Source organism: Microtus oregoni, unplaced genomic scaffold (genome assembly GCF_018167655.1).
Source record: "Microtus oregoni isolate MIOR12 unplaced genomic scaffold, Mior012 000012F_ref0000307, whole genome shotgun sequence".
Taxonomy (NCBI): Eukaryota; Metazoa; Chordata; class Mammalia; order Rodentia; family Cricetidae; genus Microtus; species Microtus oregoni.
In genome coordinates, this window is record NW_024543071.1 from 40,337,341 (window position 1) to 40,353,925 (window position 16,585).

The 16,585-nt window shown below is 42.6% G+C and overlaps 1 protein-coding gene across 1 annotated transcript in view; it reads left to right on the forward strand.

The window, feature by feature from the left end:
• The window catches only part of Rorb (RAR related orphan receptor B), a 179,839-nt gene extending 163,723 nt beyond the window's left edge, over positions 1-16,116 (forward strand). Inside the window, exon 10 of the mRNA XM_041661294.1 lies at positions 8,687-16,116. Coding sequence (XP_041517228.1) covers positions 8,687-8,842 — 156 coding nt within the window. The 3' untranslated portion in view covers positions 8,843-16,116. The remainder of the gene's footprint in view (positions 1-8,686) is intronic.
• The last annotated feature ends 469 nt before the right edge of the window (positions 16,117-16,585 follow it).

Below are 16,585 nucleotides of genomic sequence, written 5' to 3' on the forward strand. Positions count from 1 at the left end.
AAATCCCCCCTTCTTGTTGCTCCGACCATAGGAGCAGAGGCAGAGAAGAAGGATGTACCAATCCAATATAGAGCATGTATACATACAGTCAAGGACAAAGCTTAGAACTGGGCGTCTCCTGCATTCATGCCTTCAAGTCCATTTCTCAATCTTCCCCTAAAGAGGTCTCTGAGTCTGGCCAACAACTAGAGGCACATCTGACATAGGCCTTCCCAATTCGGTCCCTTCTTTCTGTCTCCTGGGTTATTAAAGTCATGACATATCCTTAGTTATATATTTATTTTTCCTAGAAATTATGCAAATAGAAATGCCTGGAGTTGTATTCTTATCCTAAGTTGTAGTAAGCAATACAAGAGCATCAAATTCTCTCTTCTGTTTCTATTGGACACTGCTGATTTAGATGATGAAGTTCAGACATAAGGGAGATCAGTGTCTTCTGTCCACCTAAGACCCAGCCTCTCCTTCCCTTCTCTGTGTCTGAACATAATCTCTTACCTGGGTGAGACACTATGGTACAAAGCCCTAACTTTGCAGGAGGCAGTGTCGCATCGTCTTACACTATCACAACCAACACTTTACACTGCGGAAGAAATTCTCACGTGTAAAGAGGGTTTCTAAGTCATAGTGGTATTGCTTACTTCACAAATGTTCATTACCCATAGCATGTGCAATATCTGTGTATATGAGATATGTCATATGATGTGAAGCATGAAACAAAGCACCACTCTGATTACAATAAAAAAACAAAGAATGACAAAAATCACATGACTGGCCAAGGCAATGAATAGTTCAGAATGACTGGGATTTTTGTTCTGTGCGACGCTGCACTGAGAGATCCAGATAGGCTGACTCTGAGTTTTCAAAGTTATACTCTTATTATCCTACGTTATGAAAGAAGAAACTGAAAACTCAAGCAATCCTGTACCTCACCCAGAGTAGACCAGTGTGTGAACGAGAGAGTGAGAATTTCAATCTAAGCCACTACCAGCAGCTAAGCAATTAATTTGTGGGTTCTCACTTCTAAATGTTTGATTAACTCAGAGACACCGCCCTTCAAACGCTTCCACCTTCCCAGGAGTCCTGCATTAGGTTGAGCTTGGGAAAGATATTGCTAACAGACTCAGTAACTTCTTAATTCCTTTGTCTATTTCTAGTATAAGATAAGAAAATCATTTCTTGAACATAAGGACCTCATCTTTCTATTATAAGAATATAAGTTACTAGAGAAAAGCCTAAAAGATAGAAAGAAATCTTAACCCTATTTTACATGTTGATGTTTGAAACCTTGCTTCTATCATTCCTGATCACTCTCAGCTAAGTGCTGATGGATCCTCTCATGAGGACCCGGTGTCAACAAGGCCATTGTGAAATGAACATAGAAGAAACAAGCATTTGGCCCCTAGAGTCCATGCAGAAAATACTGAAGAAGCCAGGGAAACCAGAAAGCCTTTCCTGCTGTCTTTCCCTGCATATTCCATGGGGTCAGAAACAGACACTCCTCTGGCTAATAACAGGATGTTGAGGCCTTGTGTGTATCCTTTTCACACATGTAATTTTAGTGTAGGTCTGAGACTTCCTAGTTGATTAACTAGATAATAGGGGTCAAGCTCATCTGAAATCAGCAGTCAGTACTACCAGAAAATAAGACAGCCCTGCCCAGAAGTTGTGGCTTGTGTCCTCAGTCTTTTCTATGTGGCTAGGAATTTGTTCTGCAGCTTTAAATGTCTTTATATTTTTTCAAATGTCTTATATCGCTCAGTGAATAATATCACAATGTAACATACCTGTGTAACCACATCTAGGGCATTCCTGAAGCTCCCCTCGGGCTTCTACACAGCTGTAAATACATAGTAGAATAATGCAAGAACAGGCAGAATTATAAAAAAAAAACCTTAACAGAGTCCACAAGTTTTAAATTTCAAATCATTATTCACAGAACACAGTTCTCTCCTGGGATAGTTTGCCCCTTCAGCCTGCATTTGTTGAGTTCAGGAGCCAGGAGAACATAGCGAACAGTGCCTTGGCAGTTTCTTCCAGGAACTCCTGGAAGAGACCAGACTGTGGCAGTCTACTGTAGCTGCTTACAATGGACTGGTAAATTCTGTAAGGCCAGCACCACAGAATTCCAGGCACTGGCCGTCAGATTAAGTATCTGTAACACAGAAGAGTTCGGTAGATTACTCTTCACTCCTCAAGTTGCAGGGTGGTGTATCCATTGGAGTTCTCTAGTTACAAGTAACATGAGTCGAGTTTAACTGTACTAAAAAATAAAATGAGTTGAGATGAAGCAGTAGAAAGGTATGACAGAATCTAAAGTTTAAAAAAAAGAAGTTTACACTCATGAAGATAATGGGATTGGGAGACCTTAAAATTTTCCACCCCATGCTTAGCCATCTTGAGGTATCTATTTTATTTCTCTCTATGTGTGCCTGTCTCTGTGTGTTTCTCTCTCTGTCTCTCTTTATCTCTCTCTCTCTCTAAGTGCGTGCGTGCGTGCGTGCGTGTGTGTGTGTGTGTGTGTGTGTGTGAATACCAATGTTCTTTGGTTCCTGGTCTCCTTATGGGGACATACACTGAGTATCTGAAGTGACTTGTAGTTTTGGCTACATTTAGAAAGTACCTTGGATGGAAGTGGGTGGTCCTTGGACTTCCCACAGGGCAGGGAACCCTGATTGCCCTTCAGGCTGACGAGGGAGGGGGATTTGATGGGGGAGGGGGAGGGAAATGGGAGGCGGTGGCGGGGAGGAGGCAGAAATCTTTAATAAATAAATAAAAAAGAAAAGAAAGAAAGAAAGAAAGAAAGAAAGAAAGAAAGTACCTTGGGCTAAAGTCTGATTCTAAATCCCAGTCCTAGTGAGACAAATGCCCACTTCTAATGTCAACCCCCCAAAGGCCAGGTGGAAAGAAGATGTACCACATGATTTCAAGAATGGGCAGAGGACAAGAAGGGAAGAGGTTTATGACATGGAAAGGAATCTCAAGCTCAATATTATTTCAGTCCAAATGCCTAGGTCTGGTTCCACAAGAATCAAAAAAGAAATGTGGACCTGGACAGGTGAGATGGATGTGTTCAGCCTCTCCCTCTTCTACTTTGATCGAACCATTCCTGGTATCCTGTGTCAGGAGAGACAACATCCTGACAGCTAGTTTTACCCTCTGCTTGTCCCATTTTCCCAACATCAAATGGACCACTTTTAAAAAATGTGAATTCTCTCACAAAACCACTCTCTGGAGAGAAGCGTAGGATTGTTATCTCTTCTCGGATAGCTGCCTTCTCTTCTTGTACACCGCCGTAGACAGAAGCCACAGCTTCCTTCTTATAAGAACGGGATGTGGGAGACCCTTTTATAGATCTTCTGTCTAGTTCTGCGAAGAGGATTATTGGGATGTGAAGGAATTTCATGATGGCTTCAAACTGACTACCCCCTCCATCTCCGAGTGCTTCTGCATCACCTCCCCAGCTGTTTCAAAAGATGTTGAACCATTGACTGCTGCTGAGGCTGCTCTGAGCGCCCTTTGAAACGGGGGTCCCCAGCTGCAGTACATAATATTAATGAGCAATAAGTGCCTGCCTGCTGCTTCCTCCACTGGGCCCTTCTGGGCGCTGCCAACTGCTTGTCACCCTCTCTGCATGGCCTCCTGGCCTACCGTGCCTGCAGAGTTGTGATGCCACACCAGCATTTCTATGCCCACAGTTGATGGGACGTCTCCGCCAGCTGCTGCTGAGACCATAGCATCTGATAAAGCTCTCTAGCTTTCTCTGGGTTATTTGCTGACAGTGCTTGTTAGCTAGTCAGCCCATTCTGCAGACGAACAACAGAAAATGGATTTAAACCCCATACAGGAGACAGAACTGAATATGAGCCAGGCTCTGCCAATTTTTTGCAGAAAGAGGCAACGAGTTGATATTCACTTTCTAAAACCAGACATACAGTTTCCTCTCTCTAGTCAAATGAGAAGCCATCAAGAGTCCAGTCCTACTCTATGCTTTTAATTTTCCTTATGATCCCTTTATAACAGAAGTGGCAAAGACCAGAAGAACCATAGCACTGGGATCTAGTCTATAATCAGTTAATGAGCAAAAAAAAAAAAAAAAAAAAAAAAATGAAAAATAGTCATGATTTTGCACACTCGTTCCAATAAAAGCAAACAGCTAATTTTCCCAGGAAATAACATGCAGTGTGCTCAGACTTAGACTTTGGTGCTTAGCTAATGACTAAATTGGGTCTCTGCTGCTCACATGCTAAGACTGAAGAGCATGACCTTACCCCTTTCACCCCTTGGAGGAAGTGATATGTTGAACTGGGAGCATCACAGCTTAACTTTCAGTGTCTACTTGACTGGATTAGGCATCACCGCTGTGTATCTGGGAGGGCACTTCTAGAGAGGACTACCTGAGGGAGAAATATTCATCCTGAATGCGCTGCGAATGTCCTAGTCACTTTTCTATTGCTATTAAGAGACACCGCAGCCAAGGCAACTTATAAAAGAAAGCATTCAACAGGGGCTTGCTTATAGTTACAGAGGCTGAGTCCATGGCCATCACAGCAGGGAGTCAGTTTGGCAGCAGATAGGCAGGCATGGCTCTAGAGCAGTAGCTGAGGGTTTACAACCGTATCCTAAAGTTGGGGGCAGAGAATAAGACTGGACCCAGCATGGGCTTTTGAAGCCAGAAAGGCCACCCCCAGTGACACGCCTCTTCCAACAAGACCACACCTCCTAATCCTTCCCAAAACAGCCCTACCTACCAAAACAAGTGACTAAGCATTCAAATATCTGAGGTTTGGGGGGCCATTCTCATTTGAACCAAAAAAAAATGGGTTTTTTTTGTTCCCTGCAAAAAAATAAAGAACCCAGGAACTGAGGTCAAAATAAAATAAAGCCAGCGGCATTGTAATACTTGCCCCCCCCCCACACACACACACTCTGCTAGCTGCCTGACTTGACAAAATTCCCTCTCTCCCACGCCCTCAGTGCCATGATGAACTGATGCTTCTGAAACTGTGACCCGAGACGAGAATCCTACACAGGACGTTGCTCTCTGGAATTTTGCTTACAATGGCTAGACAGAAGCTAATACAATAGCCATCATGTGTGTCGTCAGCTGGCGGCAGGCAGCACTATAAAACCACGTGTATTGACTCGTTAAATCCTCCCAGCCTCCCTCTGAAGCAAGAAATGTTATAGTCACCATCTGTGTGGGCTAGTTTTGATGTCAGCTTGACACAGACTAGAGTCATTTTGGAAGAGGGAACCTCAATTGAGAAAATGTCCCCACCAGCTTGGCCTATGATCAAGCCTGTGGAACATTTTCTTGATTGATGATTGACGTGGGTGAGCCAATCTGGCAAGGGGTGGGTGGTCCTGGATGGTATAAGAAAGTAGGCGGAGCCAGCAAACCGGTAACCAGCACTCTTCTGTGGCTTCGGTTTCGGTTCCTGCCCCCAGGTTTCTGCCCCGAGTCCCTGACCTGTGTTCCCTCGGTGATGTACTTAATAAGCTGTAAGCTGAGATAAACCCTTTCCTCCCCAAGATGCTTTTGATCATGATGTTTTATTGTAGGGATAGAAACCCTAACACAACATCAGGCTAATGAGGATGCTGAATTAAGCAACTGGGCCAAGATTGCATAAGTGTGAAGTGGAAGTGTGCTAGGATCTCAGCACAGACAACCTGATTCCAAAGCCCTGCATCCATTATCCTCTCCATGTAAAGCCTGTATGTCACCAAGGACCCCCAACTTGTCCCTCCCCATATAGTAGAAGGAGCAAATATTGTCTTCCCCCTGCAAACATGAAAATGTCTTTGGCACCTGAAAGTACCTACTTGACACTCAGGGAATAGGACCGAATCAGAGAGAATACAGAATTTACTTGCCAATTTTTAAAGTTTTTTTTCTTTCCCCCACAAAATCTGAGCCTCCAAGACACTGTTTCTCGGCGCCTATTCCACCAGCTCATGACATGAGTGTTCACAAGGGATGTTTACTTCAAGCATGGAATCTGACATACTGCAACTGAATCCCTGGGAGAGGGTCCCGGTGATCCGCACTTTGAAGAAGCACTCCAGCGATGCTTATCACACTAAAGATGGCACTCATTTCACAGTTGCATCTGGAAGTTTCGGCAGCAACTGCCGATCATCAGTTCAACAGTAGATGATTATAGAAGGCTTTCAGAGTTTCTCCGCGTTCAATAGCTATTTCAGGGAGCCCGGTAATGTGCAAGGAGTGTTTCTAAATTGTTGCCGTTTCCTTCTGTGTGCGAGCGGCTGCTAGTTAAGAAAGCTTCAATAAGGGCCCCAGTTAAGTGGACACTTATAAACTGTTTACATATAAAAATATACAAAAGACACTTTTCTACCCCAGACTCAAAGTGAGTCTTTCAGAATGGTCTTCTGGTCATCTTCGCTTATGTTTAAAGCCAAAGTCTGCGACATGGATCATAAGAGCTGCCATATTCTGGCTGTGTACATCTCTCCATCACTATCAACCCCAAATTCGTGCTCACCCACTGCCTCAGTAATGCCTAAGTTGCTTTCGGCACACTACATGCCCAGGATCTTTGCCCCAGCCCTGGGCACGTTCGTTTTCCCTGCCCAAGCGCCTGCACAGTTCTCACTTTTCCTTTCCTGCTCAGATTTGCGGTCATGTTCTTAGCGAGGGTTTGTTACAAGAAATTAGGACATCCGAGTATCTACCACCCATCGCTCTGACCACAGTTTTCTCTCCCTGTTAATTACTATGGTAACTTAATCTCCAGTTGTCTTAACAAGTACACGATGGGCTACTAATCGCTAATAGTTTTGTGCATTCAGTGTCTAGTGAAGCCTCACTATAAAGTAAACATGTGGTTAACTGTTGTAAATTATCCTGAAGGAAAGGAAGGTACTTCATACTGTTGAAGATACAGCCTTGATTCTCAGTCTGAAGTCTGACATCAACAACAAAGATTCCACCTGGTTTCGTGCCTTAGCCTTTCTTCAGACAGCAGCAGAGACGGCTAGGTTGCAGAGCCAGAAGCCTCAAACATCTTTGGATGTCTGAAGCCTCACGTTATAAAGATGTTGTCTAGATGCCTTTAGTGTGTCAGCTCCTAAAGCCGGCTTCTCCTTTCTTAGTGCACCGTTACGGAATAATTAGTGCTTAAAAGGGAAGTTAGTGGAAGAGGGGAAATTTCTGATTTTGTTTGCTGCTCTACTTCAAAGGCTGAAAAGTATTCTTATTGGTGGGAGAGAGAAACGGGGAGCCAGCCAGGTCATCACATGGGTTTGTTTAACTGTGCTTTATCATTGTCACTTTGCAGTCCATCTTCAAACAGCTGGGTGAACTACCACACTTACCTTTAATAAGAATGTTCCCCTAGGAGAGTTTATCTCCATCCTGACGGGAATACTGTCATGGGAGTGTATGCTTAAGCCAACTTGATACTAAAGGATGGGTGTAAGCATGTGTAAAGTCAGAAATGTTCATCTCCTAAGAGCTTTATAGCCTGTAGCACAGTGGGTATCATTATGATTTTATATAATATAATGATTTTATATACACATACACATGTACATATACATGCTGACTGTAGATATTGCTCCATGGTAGAGTACCTGCCTGGCATGCCCAAGGGTCTGGTTCCATCTTTAGCACAAAAAAAGAAGGAAGAGGAGCAAGGGGAAGGGAGAGGAGACTTAATCAAAGCCTGGTGATTATAGGCTAGTCCTCCACTTGTTTGTGAAATACTTCTCTAAAGGTGTTCAAAGCCAGTACCTCTCAGACTTTCTTGAGTAAACATAGTCTCATTTTCTGCATCAGAGCGAAAAGCAATTAGGGAGGTACAGGTAGCTCTAGTGAGTTTGATTTCCAAGTATTGCTGATAATCATAAGACCTCAAACAGATTTTTTAATTAGTGTACAAAATAATAAACTCCATTATGACACCTTCATATATGCGCACCATGTACTTCACCGTATGTGTGCCCACTGCCCTCTCTGTTTTCCCTGCTCCCTTCCTGCTGGTCCCAACCCTCCCTCCAACAGCCTCCTCTGCCTCTGTGTCATCCCCTCATACTGGTGTCCTTTCCTTTCCTAATATGATCATCCTTCAAAGCTTAGAAATACAATATGCATGAGTCAGCCGTCTGCAGGAAAGGACAGATAATAATACTATTAGTTAACAATTGCATTTCGTACCTGCAGATTTCTGAACACTTTCAAATCAATTTCCTTACTCAGTCCACATAACTCAAAGAGAAAGACAGGACTAACAAGCCCATTTTACAAGTGAAAAGACTGAGCCAGAAAGTGCCTCAGATCGCACTGTCATGCTGTCCTTGGCTGTTGGGAAGCAGGGTTCCTATTCAGACAGCTTGTCTGCTCAGCACCCACTCACACTTACTAAACAAGAAGGCCTCCTGTGCATATTTTATTTCAGAACAATGAACCAGGGGGCTTTAGCCCTCCTTCCTTGCTTGCTTGCTTTCTCTTGTTTTTTTTTTTTTTCTTTCTTCAGACCGTGGGATGAGGAATGTTTTTGTTTTCTTTTCAAGGGAAGCTGAAAGTGAGCCTTCTTTCTTTCTGCACATCTTTTTTCCAGAGCCATTTACCTTTATCCGGGTCCCCCGAAAGCCACTAATTCACAAGACAGTCCACTAACGAGCTTCCCTCTTTGTCTCCCTTTGTCTCTGTGTTCTGCAGTTAATAGCCAAGATACCAACTATCACAGCAGTCTGCAACTTGCATGGGGAGAAGCTGCAGGTATTTAAGCAATCTCATCCAGACATAGTGAATACACTGTTTCCTCCATTGTACAAGGAGCTCTTTAATCCTGACTGTGCCGCGGTCTGCAAATGAAGGGGCTGAGAACTCTCAGAGTCACGGAATGCATCGCCGTTAAGACAAAAGCAATGTGTTCATGGAGACTTAAGAAAAATGTCACTACTGCAACATTAGGAATGTCCTGCACTTAATAGAATTATTTTTCACCGCTACAGTTTGAAGAATGTAAATATGCACCTGAGTGGGGCTCTTTTGTTCGTTTGTTTGTTTTTGAAATGATCATAAATATACAAATATAGGACACTGGGTGTTATCTTTTTTAATTTTATTCGGGTATGTTTTGGAGACAACGGTTTATAGAATTTTATTGTAGATATATACAAGAACAGAGCCGTCCTTCACATGACTACTTTTCCTGCTGATTGTTCAAATATAATTTAAGAAAATTCCACGTACTAGGATTTACCTACTTCTGTGTTTTTAGATAGTTGATGCATGTGGAAATCTGTAACTGTCTTGGAAAGTACTGTGCATGTATGTAATGAATATATAATATGTAAGAGTATTATATATGACTATTACGTATTCATGCACTGTGGTTTCAAATGCCATGCCCGCTAGCAATGGAGGTCTGGCCAGGCTCTCATGTGATTTACTTTCTGTTCTGTGTTACTTTTATGTCAGACAATCAAGGTTTTGTTGTTTTTTTTTTTTTTTTTTTTTTTTTCCCCAGCCAGAGTTTTCATCCACACATAACAACAGGATAGTACCCATTCGGAAGCAAGTCTACAAAGGAATTGGTGTAGCATATAACTGCTTTCCAAAAGCTCCGTTTCTGTCAATGACTTCAAAGCCCTGTCAAGATGGCACATAGGGTTTGGGGTGCAATAGGATTTGAAGTCATTTTCCTGTTTCACAAATCGGTCTGTAAACCAGACAATAATATTTCTTATTATACAGAATATAAAATACTGAGATTCTCCCCACACACACACTTTGGATTTGGACTTAAAATTGTGAAACTCAACTTTGATGCTTATTATTTCTTTAACAAAAAGAAAAAATCAGTCTGTAGATTATGACCATCATCAGTGTTTTCAGAAATATCAGACTAGTAGTGTAAAACAAGGTCCCAGTGTCATTTTGTGTAAATACTGTCTAGGCATCTTCTCCCAAAGAACAGAAAGAAATAGAACATGCAAGGTAAAGAAGTTTTCATTAGATTCATACTCATTTTAATTTATTAGAAAACATGCTAATAGAAAGGAGAACGCAGTCTAGAGCCTGGGGCCTCCAATTTTTTCAACTTCAAAATGCTATCTAATAAAAATAGAGCAAAAGTTCAAAAGATTAGAAAAATAATGCTTTGTCTATGAGACTGATATATCCCAAAGCCAAAATCCTTTCCTACACAGATTTAAAAGGCCTCCTCTGTCTACACTGGTTAGTTCTTAGCCACTTAAAAGAACAGAATGAAAGGGTGACCTCTACAGTTTCTTCATCCACACATCTATGAAATTAAGTACCAGAAAGCATGGGTTTGAAGCCATTTGTTCTTCCAATTCCTGGAAGGCCTAGGCCTTCAGTGCGATCTAGTCCAAACTAAGACTTTCGAAAAAGCAGCTAGGGGACACATTTGTGTATGAGACACCAAAAGCTATGATGTACTGCACAGGCCCTAGCTTTTAAAAAACCTGCCCTGTTCTCCCTGGACACACACACACACACACACACACGCATGCACCTACTCTGTAAATCTCCATTAATAGAAAGTTTGGATTTTTGCTTGTTTTATTTATTTGTTTTAGATCTCTCATATTCTCCTGAAGTTCTTGGTTGAGAGTCATCTCCACCACGATGCCTCAGAACTCTGGCAGATGATCTAAACAGTGCTGTTAATCTTTCCTTTTAGAAAACAGAGGCTTTTCTCACCTCATGATTGATGAATTCCAAGCCATTGGGGGAAAACAAAAAGGCTTTAAAATAATGAATCTCTTTTTCAACCACTGTTATATTCAATTAATTTAACTACATTGAACCAAATTACCTTTGGTTCTGAGAAGACAGCTGTAGACTGCTTATTATGCTGCTACAGGGACTCAGTTCTTTTTGGTGTAAATGTCACTCTTGCTAGCTCTTTGTATAAAGAATTAATTCCAAGAGTCATATTTCCTTCTAATGGAAAGATACTTTTCTGATTGCTAGGAAAACAGGGTAATGGAAGGCACTCAATTAAACCAAGCTGCTTCCAAATGCAATGTATGTTTTATGATTGGCTTGTGATAGGCAAGGCTTACTGTGTCTACTTGGCGTTCCCCTTTGAGCTTTGAACTCATGTCAAACTTCGTTTTCATTGTTCTGCTGGCTCAGTATTTCCCATTGTCAGCCTGTAAATCCCACTCGGCTGCAAAGGGAATCATTTGTTGCCTCCAGTTTACCTTAGAGGATTTTCGTTGGCTCAATTGATGAAGTAGCTGCGGGTTTTTTCCTCCTTTGCCCCACGGGCGGTGTAGGAAAAAGATTGCTCCCCACATTTGCCTCAGGGGGTACTGGTTTTGAAATTGTGTCATTTCCACTAGTGCTAGCATTGCATTGGGACAGCACGACCCTTTGAAGCAGAGAGAGAGGAAGCAGCTAGGAACTGAACCAGAACCAGACAGTGGTGACCAGTCCAGGCACAGCCCACTTTCCATCTAAAGGAGAGCGCTCCAGTTTTGGCTGCGGTTGCCAACTTTTCCCTTAAAAGAGAATCAAGTCATGTTTTTAATGGTAAGAAAGCCTTTAAACACTGCCCTTTGAACATCTCAGTGACTGCGTGAAATTTCCGTAAGAAAAACTCTCTTTACCACACACAGTCTCCGCAAGCTGTCCCTTCTCCTGAGACCTGGCTGAGGCTCACAGTGTGCTAATATGAGGTATACACTGGAAGAAGGAACTGGGGTCTGTAGTCTCCATCATGCCTCAAGGATGACAATCACTGCTTGATGCAGATGTTGCACTGAATCTGCTCAGGGATGTTTCATTAAGAAAAAAAAAAAATTCATCGAGAATGTGAAAGGGATAAACAGGAAAATGACAATAAAATCTATGTGGCATAAGTTGAACATGCCAGGGAGAGATGCTCTCTAAAAGGCTTCAGACCAGCCACAGTGGCTTCACGTAAGAAAATGAATGCCCCCCCCCCCTTTGGACCTGCCTGAAAGTTTTACACAAGTAAAGACATTAGTTTCAGTCTCTAAAATGAGCAAAGAACAAAACAACCAAGCTGTCCCGCTTCTCTCCCAATTAATCCAGAATTCCTGTGTAAGTCCTTAGCAAAAGAAATGCAGGGATCTAACTGTCAACGGACAGAGCTGACAGACTATGTGAGTGACAATTCCAGGGCATCCGGACTCTGTAAAAAGAAAGGCAAAATTTGGAGGGAGAATCAGAGATTTCGAATCTGGGTTGACAGTTACGGATGGCCACGCAGTCTGTGACTTGGTCTATCTTTGTGTCAGGTTTTCTGGGGGTTCTTTTATTCCCAGGTTAGACATTGAAGGTCAGGATATTCTTTCCAAGCACACTTTCTGCATTTTCTTTGTCTTAATGCTTTCTTCAGGGCTCTGGGCTAAAGGACCTCTAAGTAAAAAGCAGAGAATATTATGGTCTTAGGTGATTAGATTTCTCTGGCAATAGCTGGGAGACTCCAGAGTGTACCCAAATGGATATTAACAAGAGGCATCAGAGGACATCATGATTGTCTTATCAAGCAGGTTACGTCCCAGCAGTCAAGCTAAACTGTTTGGAGAAAGCCTTGAAGATGCATGGCCAGGTCTCTCTGGCTCTCCACAATGCTGCACATAAGGGGTTCCAATTCTAAAACAACTCTTAGGTCCCAAGGACAACCTAAAATGTTTTCCTTATTTGGTTGGTTGGTTTTTGTTTTCTTTTGTTTGTTTTTGTTTTCTTTTTTTTCTCAAAACCACCAGAAACAAGTAATGTCAGTGTCATTCCACATCCTTAGTCTCTCTTTATTCCAGAAGCAGGAAATATTTGGCTGCTGTCCAAATCATTCTTCCTGGCGCTCTCTCTCTCTCTCTCTCTCTCTCTCTCTCTCTCTCTCTTTCTCTCTCTGTTTTAACTAAAATTACGACAAAAGGCAGTAGGCTCAGACAAGGATGTCTCGGCTCTGCCAGACACTGAATGATAGCGGTAGCTCTTGTACACGTCGGAGGGAAGCCTCTGCAGAGTCCCTTTATAAAGAGGAGGGAAATGCCACCAAGATGAAGAAGTACTATTTGATGTTCTCTTTGCAACTGCTGGTAAATGTGTAGCCAGAAGAAAGGCCTGGTGTGGGGAGCCAGGGGGTCTTTTGGAAACAGGTTGCTAACGCTTTTTCTTTTCAAGAGAAGCATGTCTCAGAACCAGAGGTTTTAACCTGCCTGTTTAAATCAACAATTGAAAACTCAAAAACCCCAGAGTGGCAAGGAGTGGATGCAAATAGTGTAGCAGTCATACTAAGCTGGCAAGGAAATGTCCTACCTAGGATAGGACAGCCACCATTCAGCCGAGGTTGCATGCTGACCATGCTTCTGAATTATGTAAGTTGTCTCGGGTTAGAAATGCTGACAGCTGACTCTGAGCATAGTGCAGACCAAACAAACACATCTCTGAGCAGAAGAGGCTCATAGACTGTCAATTTGGGGCCTCCAGTTGATATCAAATGTCGGATCTAGAAGTCTGTTCTGCTAGAACCAATCAGGTCAGAGTTGACAGAGAGCGACGTTGGAAGTATGCTAGTACAGAGGGAGAGAGGAGAGATCTTGCCCTTCGCATTCTCAATTTAGTTTCAATATTTACTCATCATTATTCAAAGATATAATAACAAGTGGCTTGAACAAAATAACAGTCGAAAGATGGAGGCAAATCGGCTGAATGACGGCTTACAAAAGACACTTCCATGTGTCCTGACGAGCTCCGCCGTGAAGGAGCCGAGAGAACCAGATTTCTTGTCCATTTTTTTTCCCTGAAAGACAGATGTATAACTTTCATGTTTCCGAGCCTGTCCATGTGTCCTTAAATGTATTGCTTCAAATCTGTGACACTTTCTCGCTGTCTTTTAGTTAGACATTTCTGAGCAATTTATACTATCATGGGAATATCCTCACTCCCCCCACCCCCCTTGTTCTAAAGTGCAGGTCACAGGTCCCTACACAGCAGGTGGGAACTGTCTGTCTGCGCACTTTTTTCCCTCAGCTGCTGAAATTCCCCCCCCCCCCACCCCCCCCACCCCCCCGGAGGTGAACTGGTCACAACAACCATTGCTTTCTCCATGACCAAAGCACAACCTCCCGTGGATCAGAGAGGCCAGGCCAGTGGTTGTTCTCACAGCCAAAACTAAAGCACAAAGATGACTGGAATTAAGCAAGCCCAGCGAGGGGAAATGCAGGTCGTCTGTCCTCCTGTTGACGGCATGAGGCTCACCTCACTTATGCCCTGGCTGTGGCTAATGGTGAACCCTCCCCCCTGTCACCAGCACGGCCGTTCATAGACGCTCACGAGGAATGTCCGAAAGCCACAAGTCCCACACCCGAGCACACCACCACTTGCTTCATCCCATTAGCACACGCCCAAGAATGAAAACTAAACCCACAGAAAACTGAGTATGTATTGTAGAAATGTAGAGGAAAAGTAAAAAAAAAAAAATATTTTTTCAAATGTAATTACTTTTAATATATGCTTGTGGGAGGTCTAATACAATGTAAGCTGTCTCTGCAATTTTTGCTGTAAATATCGAGAGACGGCGAATACACTGATTTTTCTATGTCTCTGTTTAAGCATAAGACTTTGTAACGATTTTTTAGAGGGGGGTAAACAACAAAGATAAAATATGTACCTGCTTCCTTCCTGAGTGCTGTGTACCTCTCAGTCTTTTAAATGGGAAACGGTTGTATCGGTTTAAGCATCCTGATGGGTCATCGGTGTTAAGTATATGCTTCTTTGCGTAATACAACTAAGAAAGGGACAGGGCTATCAATTAACTGCTCCAAAGAATTCTGTATGGAAGACTGGCCCAAGACCTGCAAACTCCAGCTAAACTGGCAAATATGAGAAAGGGACGCTTAAAAAAAGAGACCGTTGTCGAAGTGACGTCGTCTCTCCTCACGGCCAATGGCTCTGTCCACATCCACTCTGCATGGACTAGCTTAAGGAAAACGAACCCTGCTTTCTGATGAACAAAATATTTTTGTATGTGTTTATTACTCGTATTAATGACTTGAGGTCAGACCACTCACTCGCTGAAGCCATAGCTGACCTCCACCAAATAAATGTTGTAAAGAAGCTGGGGGAGGGGGTTGGGAAGAGACTGAGAGGTAGGAAAGACCCGTGATGTGGTGAAGGGAACGACATAGGCAAGAGCAGGGCCAGTGAAACTGATGTTTTCCCTGCATCCCAAATATGACTTTAAAAGGCTAGTATTTTATGATGATCGATTTATAAAATAAAAAGATATTTAGATTTAAATGAGACTTTCCAATATTTTTGAAATCCCTGACAATGCTTCCCTGCTTTTAGGACTGAGATAAATGATTTTCCTATCCTTCTGGTGTTCTGAGATTTAACGCTTCTGCCATAGCTGCAGCCTACAGTCCACGGTGCAGAGCCACTGAGTGCAGAGATGATGCCAAGGACTGTCTTGGGCGTGGCTGTCCCTACTCCGCGGCTGCACCTGGAGGAGCAGGGTGGGAGGTCCAGCTTGCTCCTCCTCAGCATGCACACCACTGTTGGCAGGGCCCAGGTGCTGCATTGCCGCAAGTATGTAAAATAAAAGCATTCATTCTGAAAAGCTAAGTATACCTTTTTTTTAAAAAAGAGCAACGCCTCCTGTAGTCAACCACTGATTTTTCAGGAGCTGAATTATGCTATTACCATATACTCTTACCAACCTGTAGGGCGCAAGGCAAACTACCAATAAACCCAGTGGTATATGTAGTTTTTAAAACTACAATTTTCTGATCTCTCCCTCTCTCTCCTCTCTCTCTCTCTTTCTCTCCTTGTTTAATATATAAGCCCTAATTTCTGTGTATGTGAGTAAATCTGCAGCCTGAGTCATTTAGGAAGTAAGCATTGAATTTTTTTAATTATAAATATAATAGATTAAAGCAGCACTCCCTAACAGCTAAAGAGAGTTTTATATTACTTTAGAATGTAATGGGGTTCGTTTTTATTTTCTGTCCTGTAAATTATTAGTTGAATACTGTTAGCATTCCCAGATAATGCACACATGATTTCTGAATGTTTCCTGTAAATGACAATCAATGTTTATGACCTTCCCTCCTTCAATGCTGAACAAATTAAAGAGGAAAAAGAAAATAAAAGTCTCTCCTGGTGCTTTTCTTCACACACACAGGGAACCACGAAGGAGTGGGTGGAGAAGACAGATAACCGGGGCTTTAAGAGTAAGATCCTGGAGATTCTAGCTTCCAAAGTTGTCTTTTTTTGAGTGACTGATGGGTTATCGCTCCACTAGAAACTCTGTGTCTCCCATATCTGCCCTAAATGAAGAGTGATTTTTGAAGAAAAGACTTGGAGTGTATTTTGACCAAATAACTTACTAGAATGCAATCGACTTGACCTTCGTAAGGTGAAAAATGTTTTTCTAAGAGATGCTCTTCCTCATAGCTATGTCATACAGTTAAAGAAGGACCAATATCTCTCAAAAGTAAGTGCTCTCTTCTCAACATTTGCATAAAAGGAAGCCTGCCCTGTCCCCCACCCTCTCAGAGCCATAAGCAATCCCTTCGTATATTCTGTTGAAAGCTGCAGCAGGTTTGA